The 16,419-nt window shown below is 37.0% G+C and overlaps 1 protein-coding gene across 1 annotated transcript in view; it reads right to left on the reverse strand.

Annotated features, from left to right (window-relative positions):
- Window positions 1-7,993: 7,993 nt before the first annotated feature.
- CSMD1 (CUB and Sushi multiple domains 1) overlaps window positions 7,994-16,419 on the reverse strand; it is a 1,675,903-nt gene continuing 1,667,477 nt past the window's right edge. Inside the window, exons 69-70 of the mRNA XM_075861938.1 lie at window positions 15,808-15,937; window positions 7,994-9,181 (exon numbers count right to left, since the gene is read on the reverse strand). Coding sequence (XP_075718053.1) covers window positions 9,022-9,181; window positions 15,808-15,937 — 290 coding nt within the window. The 3' untranslated portion in view covers window positions 7,994-9,021. The remainder of the gene's footprint in view (window positions 9,182-15,807; window positions 15,938-16,419) is intronic.

Consider the following 16,419-nt stretch of genomic DNA (forward strand, 5'->3'; position numbering starts at 1 on the left):
ACCCGCCCAAGACCTGCCACACAGCCATTTTACGGCATATTTAGCACAGTAATATATGCAATAAACTTCTTTAATATGCCCCCTGAACAGGCAGTTCAGCTAGCTTATAGTTAGCCCCTGCCCTTGGCTAGACAAAAATTTGGGAATCCCTTTTCAATCTACTGTTCATGCTATGTGAAAAGAAGTCAACACAGGAAACAGGGAACAAACTTAATTTGCCGATGAGGCCTTACGCCATTTTCTGAAGGTATCATAGTAGAAAAGAAAGGAAAATACAATTTGGCATTTGCAAAAATGTGGTCCCCGTTCAAGTTCCATTTGATTCAATAGTGTTATTTCTTGGAAGAACTCAAGAACTGAATTAACTTGTCAGGCCTTGTTCAAGAGAATAAATTCTGTGTGCTTATACTCAGTAGCTATGGGCTACTCTAAAAACTGGACTGGGAATATAAAAATAAGGATAGAAGAATGCTATAAAGCAGGGAAATGGTATAAAAAGATATCTAAATGCTTCCTGCTTGCAATTTCTAATGCTCAAAATGTCATTATGGACAATATCTGGAATAACAGGAAATATTTCTGATAGAACCACCCGAAGACTGGTCAGGTATGCAGCAACAGATTTACATCTTAGGAGCCTTTAGGCACATATTGTATGTTACCTTAGATTCAGACAATCAAGTATGCCACAAAAGTCATGTGTGATTTTAATATGTTTGTCTGCTCCTGCAAATTAAAGCAGAACATTGTGATTCACTCCTCAAAACATCTCGCACCCTCGGCAGTTTTCCCCTTGTCCCTTCCTCGATGTCCTCCGTCACTCCTACATCAGTGTAAGTGCCTAATTAACATAAATACACATTTTATATATTTAGTGCATATACACACATTTCATTCATGTGTACATTTTTCCTTTCCAGGCACGTTTCCCCCATGGTCGCCAAAGTTATAGGACTACTGTGCCTATAGGTAAAGGTATGCATAGAAAAAATCCCCACATGACTGCTTGGTAGTAGTGGTTTACCTGTCCATTGTGCAATATTGCTTTCAGAAACATGATCTGCACTCATGACTAATCAGAAAGAAAGCCTTACCTGAAATCGGTTCACAAATGTCAACATCTCAAGTATGCCACACAACACTTAGATAAACTAGAGACATTGTGGACTCAAGAGATGTGGTCCAACGAAACAAAGATTGTACCCTATGACTACAATCACCAAATGAATGTTTTGATGAAAAAAAGAGAACACCTTGCCAACTGTTATGCATGAGGATGGTCCTGTAATGCTTAAACCCCTTTAGGACACAGCTATTTTTGGACTTGAGAACACAACATTTTTTGGTTTTGTTTTTATCACTGCAATCCGAGAGTCATAACCTTTTAATTTTCCATTGACATAGCCGCATTAGGGCTTGTTTTTTGCCAAACAAGTATTTTTTGAATAGCACCATTGTGGTATACATATAATATATTTAAGAACTTATTTTTTGGGGTGGGGGATAGAAGAAAAATAGCAATTTTGCCATTGTTTGTTGTTTTTAAGACATTCACTGTGCTTTATTAATGACATGTTAACTTTATTCTGTGGGTCAGTACGATTACGGCAATACCAATTTTATTTTTTATTTTTTTAGATTTTACTAATGTCGCCACATTTCAAGAGCCATAATTTTTTTTAGCAAGATGTAGTTTTCATTGGTACTGAAAATTTTCTGCAGATAGAAAGAAGAATGGATTATAAATATCAACAAATCCTAAACCCCAATGTCCCTTAATCAGAAACTGAAGTTGACAAGAGGGTGACTGAGGTGCTGACAGTTGAACTTGACAACAGGTTGGATATTTTAACAAGACTATAAAGAAGAGTGGAACAAAATTCCTACAGCAAGAATACAAAGACTGTCAGCTGGCTACAAAAAATATTCAAAAGTTGTGATTGTTGCAAAAGGTGTTAAGAGGTGTTAAGTAAAGTTTATAGTTTATAGTTTCTCGTACAGTAAATTTATTGATATTCAAATCACATTTTGAAAAAAATATTTTTAAAGGGTAACTAAACGTTCGACAAACTTCTTACATGTCCTAGTGAAATGTCAGAAGTTTTGATTGGTGGGGGTCCAAGCACTGAGACCCCCACCAATCGCTAATACGAAGCAGCAGTAGTGCTTGTGTGAGCGCTCAGCCACTTCGTTTCTGTTCGACTTTTTCCGGAAAGCCGATGTATCAGAGTACGGGCTCATAGACTTTCTATTGAGCCCATACTCCGATACATTGATTTCCAGAAAAGGCCAAACAGAAACTAAGCGGCTGAGCGCTTACACGAGCGCTTCTGCTGCTTCGTTTTAGCGATTTGGTGGGGGTCTCAGTGCTCGGACTCCCACCAATCAAAACTTCTGAAAATACACCATGACATGTCAGAAGTTCGTCAAACGTTTAGTTACACTTTGATAAAAAAATATTGATAGTGTTTGTTTGGATTGGTCATTGTTTATAAGAAATTGGATGTAGGTATTTAATATATTGATAATTTATGTTGAGAACCCATGAGATATCTAGCACTGTTAATAGGAAGTGTAATGTATGGGCAAGTTCAGATTCGGTGGAATTTCACTGGGCACAGGCCACAGTGGAAATCCACAGAAATGTTGTTTTCCTTTGGTTTCCATAGCTTTTTAGGTAACTTAGTTCAGACATTGTGGAAAATAACAGTGCAGAATTTAGGCTGTAGTGCAGAATTTACACTCCGCAGCATCCACAGTCTGTTGCAGAGAAGCAGCAGATTTTCACTCCAGATTTCAGATTTTGCAATGCAAAGGCTGAAATCTGCAGCAAGTCCACTATGATACCACATCTGAATTAACTGTCAAATATGCAAATTTTGCTGCAAATACATTGCATAATTGCTGTGAATTTGCAGCAAAATATGCAGCGCAAAATTTCTGGCACATCTGAACATGCCCTATATCATACACTGTATGTCAATAAATGTCACATAGGTATCAGTTTAAGTGGGTCATGTTTATCCCCTGTATTTCCAAATGCCCAACAAATTATACATTTGCATAGATGGGGTAGAGTAAAAGTATCCAAACAGGCACACAGTGGCAAACTGAAACATCCCCAGTGAACCACTTTAAAATTGTGTCTTAAAATAAAAAAAAACAGTTTTTCAAACTTCTTTAAACGGTATCTGAACAAATATTTTATAAACCTGCTTTTCTCTACTGGTTCAGGTAACATAATATCACAATGAAGGCACATCATACCACAGCCAGTGCTTACACTGGATGCAGTGTTTGGATAGTGTTGACGGAAGGCATCATCATGACGGGAATAAATAGAAAAGTAATTTATTTTTTGTTATTTGAAGCAGGTTTCTTGTACAATAACATGTTTTATTCGTCTGGAAATTGTTATTAAGTGAACAAAAAAAAGGGTAGAATAGTATAGAAATAGTTTTTTTATATTCAAATGTAAAAACCACCTCTAAGTATCCCGGTAAAAACCCTGTACTTTCAATAAGTACTGGAGCAAATACTGTATGATAAACTGTAATGAAGTGCGGCAAAGTTGCTCAAGTTTTTATGTAGATTATATCTATATGTGCATATTTGAATATATTTAGTAAACAAGTGCATTTCAAGATATATAACAATGTATGGTAGTATGTAGTATAGCTATGGCACAATATATTTACTACAAAATGACATTGTTGTGCTCTGTCTTGGTATGCCACAAAACACTCAATGAATCAATGAAACATGTAGCGTTCATCTGAACTGCAGGTAACATTGCAGTAACAGGCTATATATATATATATATATATATATATATATATATATATATATATATATATATATATATATATATATAAATATATATACATATATATATATACAGTGAAGGAAATAAGTATTTGATCCCTTGCTGATTTTGTACGTTTGCCCACTGTCAAAGACATGAACAGTCTAGAATTTTTAGGCTAGGTTAATTTTACCAGTGAGAGATGGATTATATTTAAAAAAAACAACAGAAAATCACATTGTCAAAATTATATATATTTATTTGCATTGTGCACAGAGAAATAAGTATTTTATCCCTTTGGCAAACAAGACTTAATACTTGGTGGCAAAACCCTTGTTGGCAAGCACAGCAGTCAGACGATTTTTCTAGTTTATGATGAGGTTTGCACACATGTTAGATGGAATTTTGGCCCACCCCTCTTTGCAGATCATCTGTAAATCATTAAGATTTCGAGGCTGTCGCTTGGCAACTCGGATCTTCAGCTCCCTCCATAAGTTTTCGATGGGATTAAGGTCTGGAGACTGGCTAGGCCACTCCATGACCTTAATGTGCTTCTTTTTGAGCCACTCCTTTGTTGCCTTGGCTGTATGATTCGGGTCATTGTCGTGCTGGAAGACCCAGCCACGAGCCATTTTTAATGTCCTGGTGGAAGGAAGGAGGTTGTCACTCAGGATTTGACGGTACATGGCTCCATCCATTCTCCCATTGATGCAGTGAATTAGTCCTGTGCCCTTAGCAGAGGAACACCCCAAAACATAATGTTTCCACCTCCATGCTTGACAGTGGGGACGGTGTTCTTTGGGTCATAGGCAGCATTTCTCTTCCTCCAAACACCGCGAGTTGAGTTAATGCCAAAGAGCTCAATTTTAGTCTCATCTGACCACAGCACCTTCTCCCAATCACTCTCAGAATCATCCAGATGTTCATTTGCAAACTTCAGACGGGCCTGTACATGTGCCTTCTTGAGCAGGGGGACCTTGCAGGCACTGCAGGATTTTATTCCATTACGGCGTAATGTGTTACCAATGGTTTTCTTGGTGACTGTGGTCCCAGCTGCCTTGAGATCATTAACAAGTTCCCCCCGTGTAGTTTTCGGCTGAGCTCTCACCTTCCTCAGGATCAAGGATACCCCACGAGGTGAGATTTTGCATGGAGCCCCAGATCGATGTCGATTGACAGTCATTTTGTATGTCTTCCATTTTCTTACTATTGCACCAACAGTTGTCTCCTTCTCACCCAGCGTCTTACTTATGGTATTGTAGCCCATTCCAGCCTTGTGCAGGTTTATGATCTTGTCCCTGACATCCTTAGAAAGCTCTTTGGTCTTGCCCATGTTGTAGAGGTTAGAGTCAGACTGATTAATTGAGTCTGTGGACAGGAGTCTTTTATACAGGTGACCATGTAAGACAGCTGTCTTTAATGCAGGCACCAAGTTGATTTGGAGCGTGTAACTGGTTTGGAGGAGGCTGAACTCTTAATGGTTGGTAGGGGATCAAATACTTATTTCTCTGTGCACAATGCAAATAAATATATATAATTTTGGCTATGTGATTTTTCTTTTCTTTTTTTAAATATAATCTATCTCTCACTGGTAAAATTAACCTAGCCAAAAAATTCTAGACTGTTCATGTCTTCGACAGTGGGAAAACTTACAAAATCAGCAAGGGATCAAATACTTATTTCCTTCACTGTATATATATATATATATATATATATATATATATATATCTATATATATATATATACAAAATAACTGTTGCTCCTGTAGTGGCCAAACCTTAATCATTGTATAATTAAAAGCTATTTGACTTTATAATATGCTTTGTGTTTAATTCTTCAAAGTTTTCAGGATCTCTACTTGCTGTCAGTGCATTGAACCATTATTGCTAACATTCAGAAGCTTAAATCTAGTTTCACACAAATTATGTATCGGTGTAGGCCATCACTCTGAAATCCAGCACACAAGAGATATTTGTGTTGTAGTTATGTTTAGCTCAGAGTATTGCCTAGGCTGATAGGTAGGTTTCACACAGCCGTACTATAACTGCATTTTGCATCCACATTAAGGACATACCTGACAGTACAAACCTTCAGCTTTGAGCAGGGGAAGTTCTGAAATGGTTTTTCAATCTCTAAGTGTAAACAACAATCACTGAATTCGAGCAAAGAGCTTAAAAATTATGAAAAATGTAACTTTTCATTATACAAGGAAGTAGCCTTATTTACATAAAATTGGATGTTCAGTTTTATGCTTGCAGATTTTTAAATTGACTATAAACAAAAATTAAAACAATGTTTTGAATAAATGTTTTACCAAATTTGTACACTACAAGTTCTAAAAATATAGAAATTTGAAACAAAAAGCCAAGAGGAACATTTCACTACCATGCCCTGTTCACATCATATTAGTTGGTATGCCGGAATAGACTGCCTGCGTGTATGCATAGGGCTCCATAAACCCAACAGAAACCAAATGAGTGTTGTTTTTTTTTATACACAGGTACACAAAAATACTGCATATACCACATGGTATGCGCTTTTTTCAATGACAGCCTATGAATGACATATCCCATTGTATGCCTATACAGCAGAATATGTCACAGCCTCAGCTGGTGGTATACGTCAGGAGATTTTCCTGGCATTTACGTCAAATGGAAGGCCACAGCATGATGTATAAGGGGCCTAAGAGGGAGAAATTATATATACCAGGTAATGGAAAATGACACTTTTTAAAATATATATTTTTTCATAATAAGCTGCCATTCAATATAAAACTGTGAACAATGATAAGAAACATATAAGAAATCTGTTTGCTGTTGATACACATGTGAAAATATATGTGAAAGTATAAAAACTAGCATTAAATATAAAGCTTTCAAGATTCTTATAATAAAGTTAAATGTGAATGAATTCTCAAAAATTCCATTCTCCATTGAGTCTCTATAATGCAATTAACTCTATTATTTGTGAATCAATTCCTCCATATGTAAATACAAAGTCTGACTATGATTTCCTCTATTATTGTTATTTGACTTTTAGCAAAATAAATACTTTATTGTTACTTTATTTTTCTTCCAATTTTCCATAAAACCCCAACATTTTATTTTTCATAGTTCTAATATAAGAAAGTGCTGCAAGACCCTTGTATAAATACATACACTGCGGCTGCTCATAAAAGATATACGATTTCATCATCAAATCCGATGAGTGTTCCAGTAGTTTTTTTACTATTGGGACATTTGGGGCATACATGAAAAAATACAACTTTACCTAGTGGAACATTGGTAAATGATACAGTCATAGCATCTAACACAGATGACCTACAAAACATTTAAAATATGTATGAGATGTGTTCTGAACAAAGAAGCAGATGTATAATCGTTAAATCGTTAGAACTAATTGTTTAAGTACCATAGATATCATTATTGTTCTTTATCTCACTGATGGTTTTGCTCTTTACAAACCCTTCAATGTATCCAACCTTTAAGATACCAGCATAAAGAGAGTACAGCAGCAGACAAAGGGGGAAAAAAGCTAATTATACATGTGGATTGTATCACGAGTAATAGAAATTCTTGATGCAAGACTATCACTCATATATGGTGGATAGAGTGCCAAACATTTGATTTCACCAAATCTCCTTGTGATGACCCAATGTCTATTTCCAACTGTCAATGATCTGACATTGTTTGTTACATTTAACAGGAGTTAAACATTCAAAAAACATTTTAAATATATAAGAACTAAATGTGGTTCTAGACAGTCTATAAAATAGACCCACATAGATAACAAGATAGCCCAATAAAATCGACATTGCTCTGTTGTTCTATCAGGTTAGAATATTGAAATCCTTTGGGGTGTCTTAGATTGAAGTTAGTCTGGTATGGGTCTGGCTTCGGAAACCCAGGCTATCATCGCTCAGGGAAGATGTGGCCAGCCAAACATTACCGGTATGTGGTCCCATTACTATGACGTCCATAAAACCCTAAAAGAGGATAGGGTTTGTCTTTAAGAAAAATATCCCGTTAATGGAGCTTTTTAGACAAATTGAAACTGAGGCTACGTCTTTTGTAACATAACACTTATTGCATTGAAGAAAGTGAAACGTACCTTAAAATGTCAAAGACTTGAATAGTATTGTACTCGATCCTTTTTTTTATGTTTGCTTAAATAAATAACTTTTCACAATTTGTCAAACACCCGCTGTTTAATTGTATTATACAAATTGTCAATGTCAACCCTGTTTTTTATTTATTTTTTATAAGAAAATAAGACATAAAATATATATTGTACAAAAATCGACTGCTGCTTCTGGACATGATGTCAGATGTTGGTTTATGATTGATGTAAAATCTGTCTGTAATAAAATGAACAGAAACACAGTTTCTTTTTGTTAAGAAATGATGACTCATTAGGACTTCCAGAACTGTGAGACCTGGGTGTCTAGTGAAATGGGTGGCAAATGAGGATGGATATACTTTTTAACAATTGAACATTTTCATTATAAACCCTGTTTTTTTTGTTGTTGATGACATGGAATTCACTCATTTCAAACATACTAGTGCAAAAAAATTGTGCAGTAATATTTTGCAACACCAGCTGAATGAAAAAATTAGCAAACCGCCCAGTGCACAAATAGTGTCTGATAGATCTGGTTGCTTTTAACGGTTACAAGTGTCATTGATTTAATAGTAAAGCATTTTTTATATGCGCAACCATAACTCAGGTTGTCCTCTCCTTCACATTTACTGTGTGTATTTTCTGGTTCAGGACAGTCATTTTTCTTGGAATATAAAAAATATAGATGTACTGTGATATTTTCATCCATCACAGTACATAAATGATCCAAGTGCCCAAAATATTGCAATGAAAGGCATTCTGCCACATACATGTTTCCATCATACATGTTTCAATGGTATCAAAATAACAAAGTGGCATGACTCTGTAGACTTCCTGAAGTAATCCTTGATGGTAAGCAGCTTGCAGCCAGGCATTGTAATCCTATTGGAAATGAAGGAACGTTCTTTACTTGATCTTCAGAAGACTCAACTCATGGAAATCAAGAACTAGAAATGCATGTACCGTTTGCTGATCAATGGTGTTAAAGATTGCAGCAGCAAAGCCAGAAGTAGTAGATATTGGTTTAGGGCACCAATGGAATTTCTGCTAGTCCATCAGAGGTATGGCTATGAATCAGTTTGTATATGCACCAAAGGCTATACCACTGTGCAAACTGTGTTTAGTGTTGTGTCAAATCTTACAGCTTTTGCCTCTGTGGGTTTTAAGTTTGTGTCATACATTGGATTTTCAAATGATGCTTGTCCATTACTGTTTTCATGCCCAGCATATCCATTATACTGCACTTTGGGTCTTGCTCTATAAAATAAGATAAGCAAATTTTTTGAACAAAATGCTTGTTTAATGTGTAAAATAAATATCAATGAAAAAAAAAATACATATATGAAATGTAACATTTAAGAACAATAAAAAAAAACTTTGAATATAATATAAAATAGCCCATGGGAGTGAAGAACCAACATGGAAACAAGTATTATAAAGACCGTTTCATACAATGTATAGTGTTATGTGTTTCTGGAGAATAGTTTTTTTTTCTAAAATCAGTCCTTATTTAGACATTGTATGTGCTTTAATATAACATTTTGTGATCAGCAGTTATTCCTCTGAAGTTATTAATATGAAGACACCTGGGCACTATAGAGTTATGTATTTGACACAGTTTTTCAGTGACTGTGTAGTATTTAGAATCACTATATGGTATTGTGCAGATGACAATATTATACAAATTTATGAAAAAAAAGTTTTTGGCCACTTTATTATGTACACCTTTCTAATACTGGGTAGGAAAACTCTGCACTCAAAATGGCTAGCTAGATCACAGCAAAAAGTGTGACAAAAATGGCCCATGTGAATACACTCTAATGCCCGAGTCCCTTGTACTACATAATATAAATTAAAATGCTAATATTGTTTGTGGCAGTACGTACAATGCATTTGACCCCTGAGCTCCTACCCCATACTGCAATGTAAAGGGCAACGAATTATGATGATACTATATAAATTATTATTAATAATAAAGCTACATGGCATTATGTACGTGTATGGCTGGGCATAACTGGATCGATTGCAGAGAAATGTGGTGATGATTTGGTTAGAGTTTAATTTGAAACATTAGCCAAGCAGAAATCTAATATACACATTTATATATTGCATTAAGCATATCTCTGCATTAGGCACATCACAGCACAAGCAATAATAGGGTGGCATAACAATGACATATGTATCCCTTCTGAGGTTTAATTATAGCCTTACATCAAGTTTTCTGTGGGATGGGAAATATTATAAGCAGCAATTGAGCAGGTGTCAAAAGTAAAGCAAAGAGGAAAGGTAAATTGGTGCTGTTTTGTATAAGAAAAAACTTGCAGTAGTTGATCAGCATAATTGTACAGTATTTATGCTCCTGATGCTGAATATATCGAGGAGGTTTAAGTTTTTAGCCACTGCTTTTAAAATTTGACTCAGAATAGACATTTCCTATAATATTGATTAATAAATTAATTAATTAGTGTATTAACAAATTAATACGTATTTTTTTTTAAATGTATGTATGCATGCACTAGTCAATCTTTTTTTTATATATTAGGAAATTGCATTATGAGCAATTCCCTAGTATAAGCTTATGAGGCGTAGCTCTAGTGGGGGGCAGAGGTAGCAGACACACCCTGGCCCTGGTACCAAAAGGCCACATAAGAAGACCCCAGTATTAACTATTGCACATGGTAGGAGAGGGGCCCTGTTACAGACTTTGCATTGGAACCCAGGTTCTTCAAGTTGCAACTGTGTCCAAAACAACCCCTTTACCAGCGATAACAGAGGAGAGCAGAAGGGAAATCAAATTCACCACAGCTGCTCTCCAGCACTGTCAACATAATTCTGTCAACAGATAAAGGAGTAGGATTTGTCAGCATTCCAAAACAGAACAACTTTTCTATACATTTATAAAATATATGTTCTCTAAAAGGGCATGCTACTGTGACAGAATAGAACAAGAGCTAGAGAAGTCCTGCAATTTTACTTCCATCACTCATATCACTTAAATTCCAAAAAAGAGCACATTCATTTATTAGGACATTTTTTGACAATTGCATAATGGAAATGACTGAGACTGAGATACACTGCTGGGAGGTCTAAGTCTGATCTATTTGAACAGGGCCGGCGTTAGCACCCGGTGAACCCGGGCAAGTGGGGGGGCCCACTCGGCCGCCGGGTGCTGTCGCTGCTGTCATCACGGCATCACTGTCCATATATGGACCGTGATGTTGGGAGGAGAGAAGGAGTCCTAGGGGAAGCTGTGTGGCACTCAGGGTTGCCAACCGTCCCTTAATTCACGGACAGTCCATGAAATGAGAGGACTTTTGGCAACTGTCCGGAATAAAAAGAATGCGTCCGTGATTTCTATATTCTTTTGTTGGGCAAAGGAGCTGCGCATGTGCAAGTTGTATGCGCCAGGTCACATGCAGGCTGCGTGATGACCTCTCATGTAGCACATTGTTAGCAGCCTTCCCAGCCTCCGCGCACCACGTCTGGTGTGTAGTACTAGCAGGGGCCTCCTGCCCGCCAGAGAGGAGGAGGACAATGGAAAGGAGGAAATCAAACAGCAGAGAGAGAACAGCTTGGCTGGGACCTGACAGGTGACACAGGAGAATCTATGCAGAGCAGGACGCTGGGCTGCAGCTACTTCAGCTTGTACTGCTGATGTTTGAAGCCCCTGCCCGGTGGCTTGCTCTGTATCTAATTCACTGCCCAGCAGCTGTACAGGTCAGCAGCACCCGGCTCCTTCACTGTGTCTGCACCACTGACCTATATAGCTGCTGCTGGTGCTAAAATGTCTCCTAAACCATGTACAGCCCAGTACTCCCTTGATAGCCCATTCAGTTCCTAATCTCCCTCTGTACGCCCCTCCCCCCAGCACTGGAGCACCACACTGCGCTGAAGAAGTCAGAGGAGACAGAAGTTGCCGAAGGAGCAGACTACAGGAAGGAGATAGGAGACAATGTGTCTAAAGACAAAGAGGTGACTGGAGTGTGCCTCAATGTATGTATGTATGTATGTATGTATGTATGTATGTATGTATTATGCATGTATGTATGTATGTATGTATGTATGTAGTGTGTGTGATGGCTCTATATGTGTGTATATGTAGTTTGAGTGTATGTAATATGTGTGTGTGTATATATGTGTGCATTCTGTCTATATATGTAGTGTGTGTAGTGTATGTGTGCAGTATGTATGTGTGCATTGTGTGTATATGTTGTGTGTGGGCAGTATGTATGTATGTAAGTATGTATGTATGTATATATGTGTTCAGTATGTATGTATTCAGTATGTATATGTGCAGTATTTATGTGTGTGTGTGCAGTATGTATCTGTGCAGCATGTATATGTAGTGTGTGCAGTATGTATGTATGTATGTATGTGTGCAGTGTGTGAATATGTAGTATGTGTGCATTGTGTATAGGTATGTGTGCAGTATGTATGTATGTATGTATGTATGTATGTATGTGTGCAGTGTGTAGATGTAGTGTGTGCATTGTGTATAGGTATGTATGCAGTGTGTAGATGTAGTGTGTGCAGTATGTATGTATGTATGTATGTATGTGTGCAGTGTGTAGATGTAGTGTGTGCAGTATGTATGTATGTATGTATGTGTGCAATGTGTATGTTTTTAGTGCGTGTATATGTAGTATGGAGATGTATATGTAGTATGTAGCTATATCTCCAGTGATACATGTCGTACTCTTTGTATATTGCACCGATCTACCTAGAGCTGAGTACGTCTTGTCTGCAAGTTTTAGTGCCGCAGCCTTGAACTGAACCAGAGCATTACAAGAAGTAAAAATGCAGAGTTCACCTGAACCTATTATTATAATCTTTAATTATATTCACTTTCTAATTCACAATTAACAAAGCTAACCTGGTTATATTAATGTTTTAAGTTCGAGAAACATGTTATTCTCAATTTTCAAAAACTGTCCGTAAAAATCTCTGTTTGTCCATGATTTTGGGCCAACTTGTCCAGAAAAAAATAAATTGGTGGTTGGCAACCCTAGTGGCACTATCTACAGAGGGCACTAAATTTATGGGGGTACAAACTGGGGGCCTAACTTCTATATGGGGCAAAAACAGGTCCTAACGTCTATATGTGGGTACAAAGTGATCTTTTCTGCCATTTTACTGTGGCCGTGAGTTCCCCCCACAAAGGGGCCTATTAAGTCTGTGTTGCCCAAGGGCCCACATAAACCTGGAGCCGGCCCTGTATTTGAAAGTGTAGTTCCAGCTGTTGCCAAAAGTTTTGTAATTTCCTTTAAAAAAAGTCTTTGAAAAAATTATGGATCTAAAAAAAAGTGAGAGCAAATGGCATATATAGTCCTTCTCAATAAACTAGAATATCATCAAAAAGTTTATTTATTTTAGTAATTCAATTCAAAAAGTGAAACTCATATGTTGTATAGATTCATTACACACAGAGTAATCTAATTTCAGCATTTTTTTTTCTTTTAATGTTGATTATTATGGCTAACAGTTATTAGCCCAGGTAAGACGCATCTGATGTTGTCTCTGGGTCATGAGTGGCTTGACACAAGGAGTGCGACAGTTGTAGCCCATGTCCTGGATATGTCTGTGTGCGGCGGCTCTTTAAGCACTGACTCCAGCCGCAGTCCACTCCTTGTGAATCTCCCCCAGATTCTTGAATGGCCTTTTCTTGAAACTGCTTTCAAGGCTGCGGTTATCCCTGTGGCTCGTGCACCTTTTTCTACTACACTTTGTATCCGCTTGGATACAGGACTCTGAACAACCAGCTTCTTTAGCAATGTCCTTTTGTGGCTTACCCTCCTTGTGGAGGGTATCAATGACTGTCTTCTGGACAAATGTCAAGTCAGCAGTCTTCCCCAATAGCCTACTGAACCAGACTAAATTTTGAGTTTTGATTAACTGTTAGCCATAAACATCAACATTAAAAGAAAAAAAAAATGCTGGAAATAGATCACTCTGTGTGTAATGAATCTATAGAATATATGAGTTTCACTTTTTTAATTAAATTACTGAAATAAATTAACTTTTTGATGATTTTCTAATTCATATACTCATGTATTCACACACACACACACACACACACACACACACACACACACACACACACACACACACACACACACACACACACACACACACACACACGTATATGCCATTTCATTAGAAGGTCAGAATGATCATGTTTAGTGATGATTTTGGTAATGTATTCATTTTCAATGGAAATACAAAGCAAGGGCTTCTTAAGAAAAAAAGAGGTATGAATATATCTCACATCCATCCTATTTGCAAAAACAAGAGTGTTACTCCTGAGACCTGTAAACTGTTCATTATACACGGATGATCAACTATGTTAATAGAAACACTGGAGTATAGCATGGAGCATCCCTTTAAGAGGACTTGTTAGCTTTCCCAACATATCTGTATTATTAAATAGTTGTATTCCCCATGAAACAACAATTCTGGAGCATCTTTCTTATGTTTTGCCATTGCTCTATTATACTTTAGAATGTGAAGGGTCACACCCCCCGACAAGGGAAATGCTAAGGGTATGCTTACACGCAAATTCAAAAATGGCTGAAAGTTACGGAGCTGTTTTCAGAGAAAATAGCCTCTGATTTTCAGCCTTTTTTTAAGCTGAAATAGTTTTTTTGAGGAGTTTTTCTATTGACACTCTGAAAAACAGCTCCAAAAACGGCTCAAGAATTGACATGCTCCTTTTTATGGGGCGTTTTTTCCGTGCCGTTTTTTAAAACGGTGGCGTAAAAAAATGCCCCATCAGAACAAAACGCTGTTTTCCCCTTCAATTCAAAAGATGTTTGTAGGCGCTTAGCTACCGTTTTTTCAGGCATAAACGCCCCGCAATATGCCTGAAAACACAGCACGTGAACACACTAACACTATCCAATCACCAATGGTAGTGTCAGACTTTGTAGGGACACACACTATTGACAAAGAGAAAGGTAACACCTAATTATGAATGCATTCATACACTTTCAGTAGCAATAACAGAGGAATGGCACAAAGTTCTCCAGCATTGTTATATTATGGGGAATACAAATGATTACTAAAGCAGATATGTTATTAGAGCTGACAGGTCCTCTTTAAGAACAGAGCCATTTATTTCAACTTACATACAGCTGTTTCAGGCTTACGTGCCCTCATCAGTGCAAGATATTGAAATCATGGCTTCTGTGGTATAGAGCTTGGGGATTAATCTGTAAGTACAAATACAAAATGGAAAATGATTAAACTGGTGATTAATTAGTCTGTTTATGGGATGGATCTAGATAAGTACTTTATATTTCAGTGCATCTTTTATATACTATTTTGGTTAAAGATGTTTCAAGTATCCCCTCTCCCAAGCAGTGTTAACTGTGCTTACCTCAGACTCAACTAGGTTGTCCTCTATAGCGATGTTTAATACTTTGAATAATAGTCATGGACTAGAGGAACACAATGCTCACCACATATGTATTGTCCCTTATATGCTTTAAATAACAGGCTCTAGTAAAGGCTTATTCGAAATTTGCAATTTTGCAGAAAATTTTGTTTTACTGCAATTTTGCAGTAAGCGCAGCAATAAACTGTAATTTGACAGCACCATGTGAATAAGCCCTTACCCCTAAGTTGTCTATGGTTGGAGGTAATGGACTAAGTGTTCTAAGTGGGTAATTTCCCTGAATGGAACAGAATTTAAAGTTAAAAACCTCTGAAGTAGTTTGCTTAGTAACGTACAAGTGATGCTTTTTGTTAAGATGGGAACACAAGGTAAATGGACAAATAATTGCTTTCAAGCATTCAAATAGTGTTGTCTACATGATAATAGAGCACACATATATATATAAAATATTCACATCAGGCATCCCAATAATAGTTATATGTATATTTACCTGTGTTTATAAAGGTAGAATGCAAACCCTGATAATATAAGGGCAAAAAACGGTACCAAGATTGCAGCTGCCACAGAACTGCTGTTTGTGCCATAGTAGTTATTGGAAGAGTCACTAATATTAAGCAGATCTGTAACAAAACAAAGACATTCGTAACTTACATGTGTTCATTATTTACAATGTTATTTTTTATTTTTTATTAGCTAACATGTACTCTGTGGACTGTGTTGTCAAGAACGGTTTGTATATCTTTGCATGTTAGCATTATTTTATAGTAAAAATATAAAGAGAGGTTCTATCAAACTAAGAACATGCTATTCTCATCATTTGTAATACACTCCTCAACAATAAAATTGCAAAACAAAGAAGGACAAGCCGTAAGGTTGTGCAAATCGAGGAAGTAGCAGGTGTCACGAACATCTGCAAATAATCAAATTTTTTCAAGCGCCTAGCTCCAATCTGTGGGAGGGACATAATAGCCAGATTGAAAGAAACGTTTTAATGATTGTGTGATTCCTCCTGTTCGTCAACATGTCAGCTATTGCCCCTTGTTGCAAACTAAGAGGGACAGAATCCTTGAACTGAGAGACCTTGGTTTATCACTCCGACAGA

This window comes from Rhinoderma darwinii, chromosome 4 (assembly GCF_050947455.1).
Source record: "Rhinoderma darwinii isolate aRhiDar2 chromosome 4, aRhiDar2.hap1, whole genome shotgun sequence".
Classification (NCBI taxonomy): domain Eukaryota; kingdom Metazoa; phylum Chordata; class Amphibia; order Anura; family Rhinodermatidae; genus Rhinoderma; species Rhinoderma darwinii.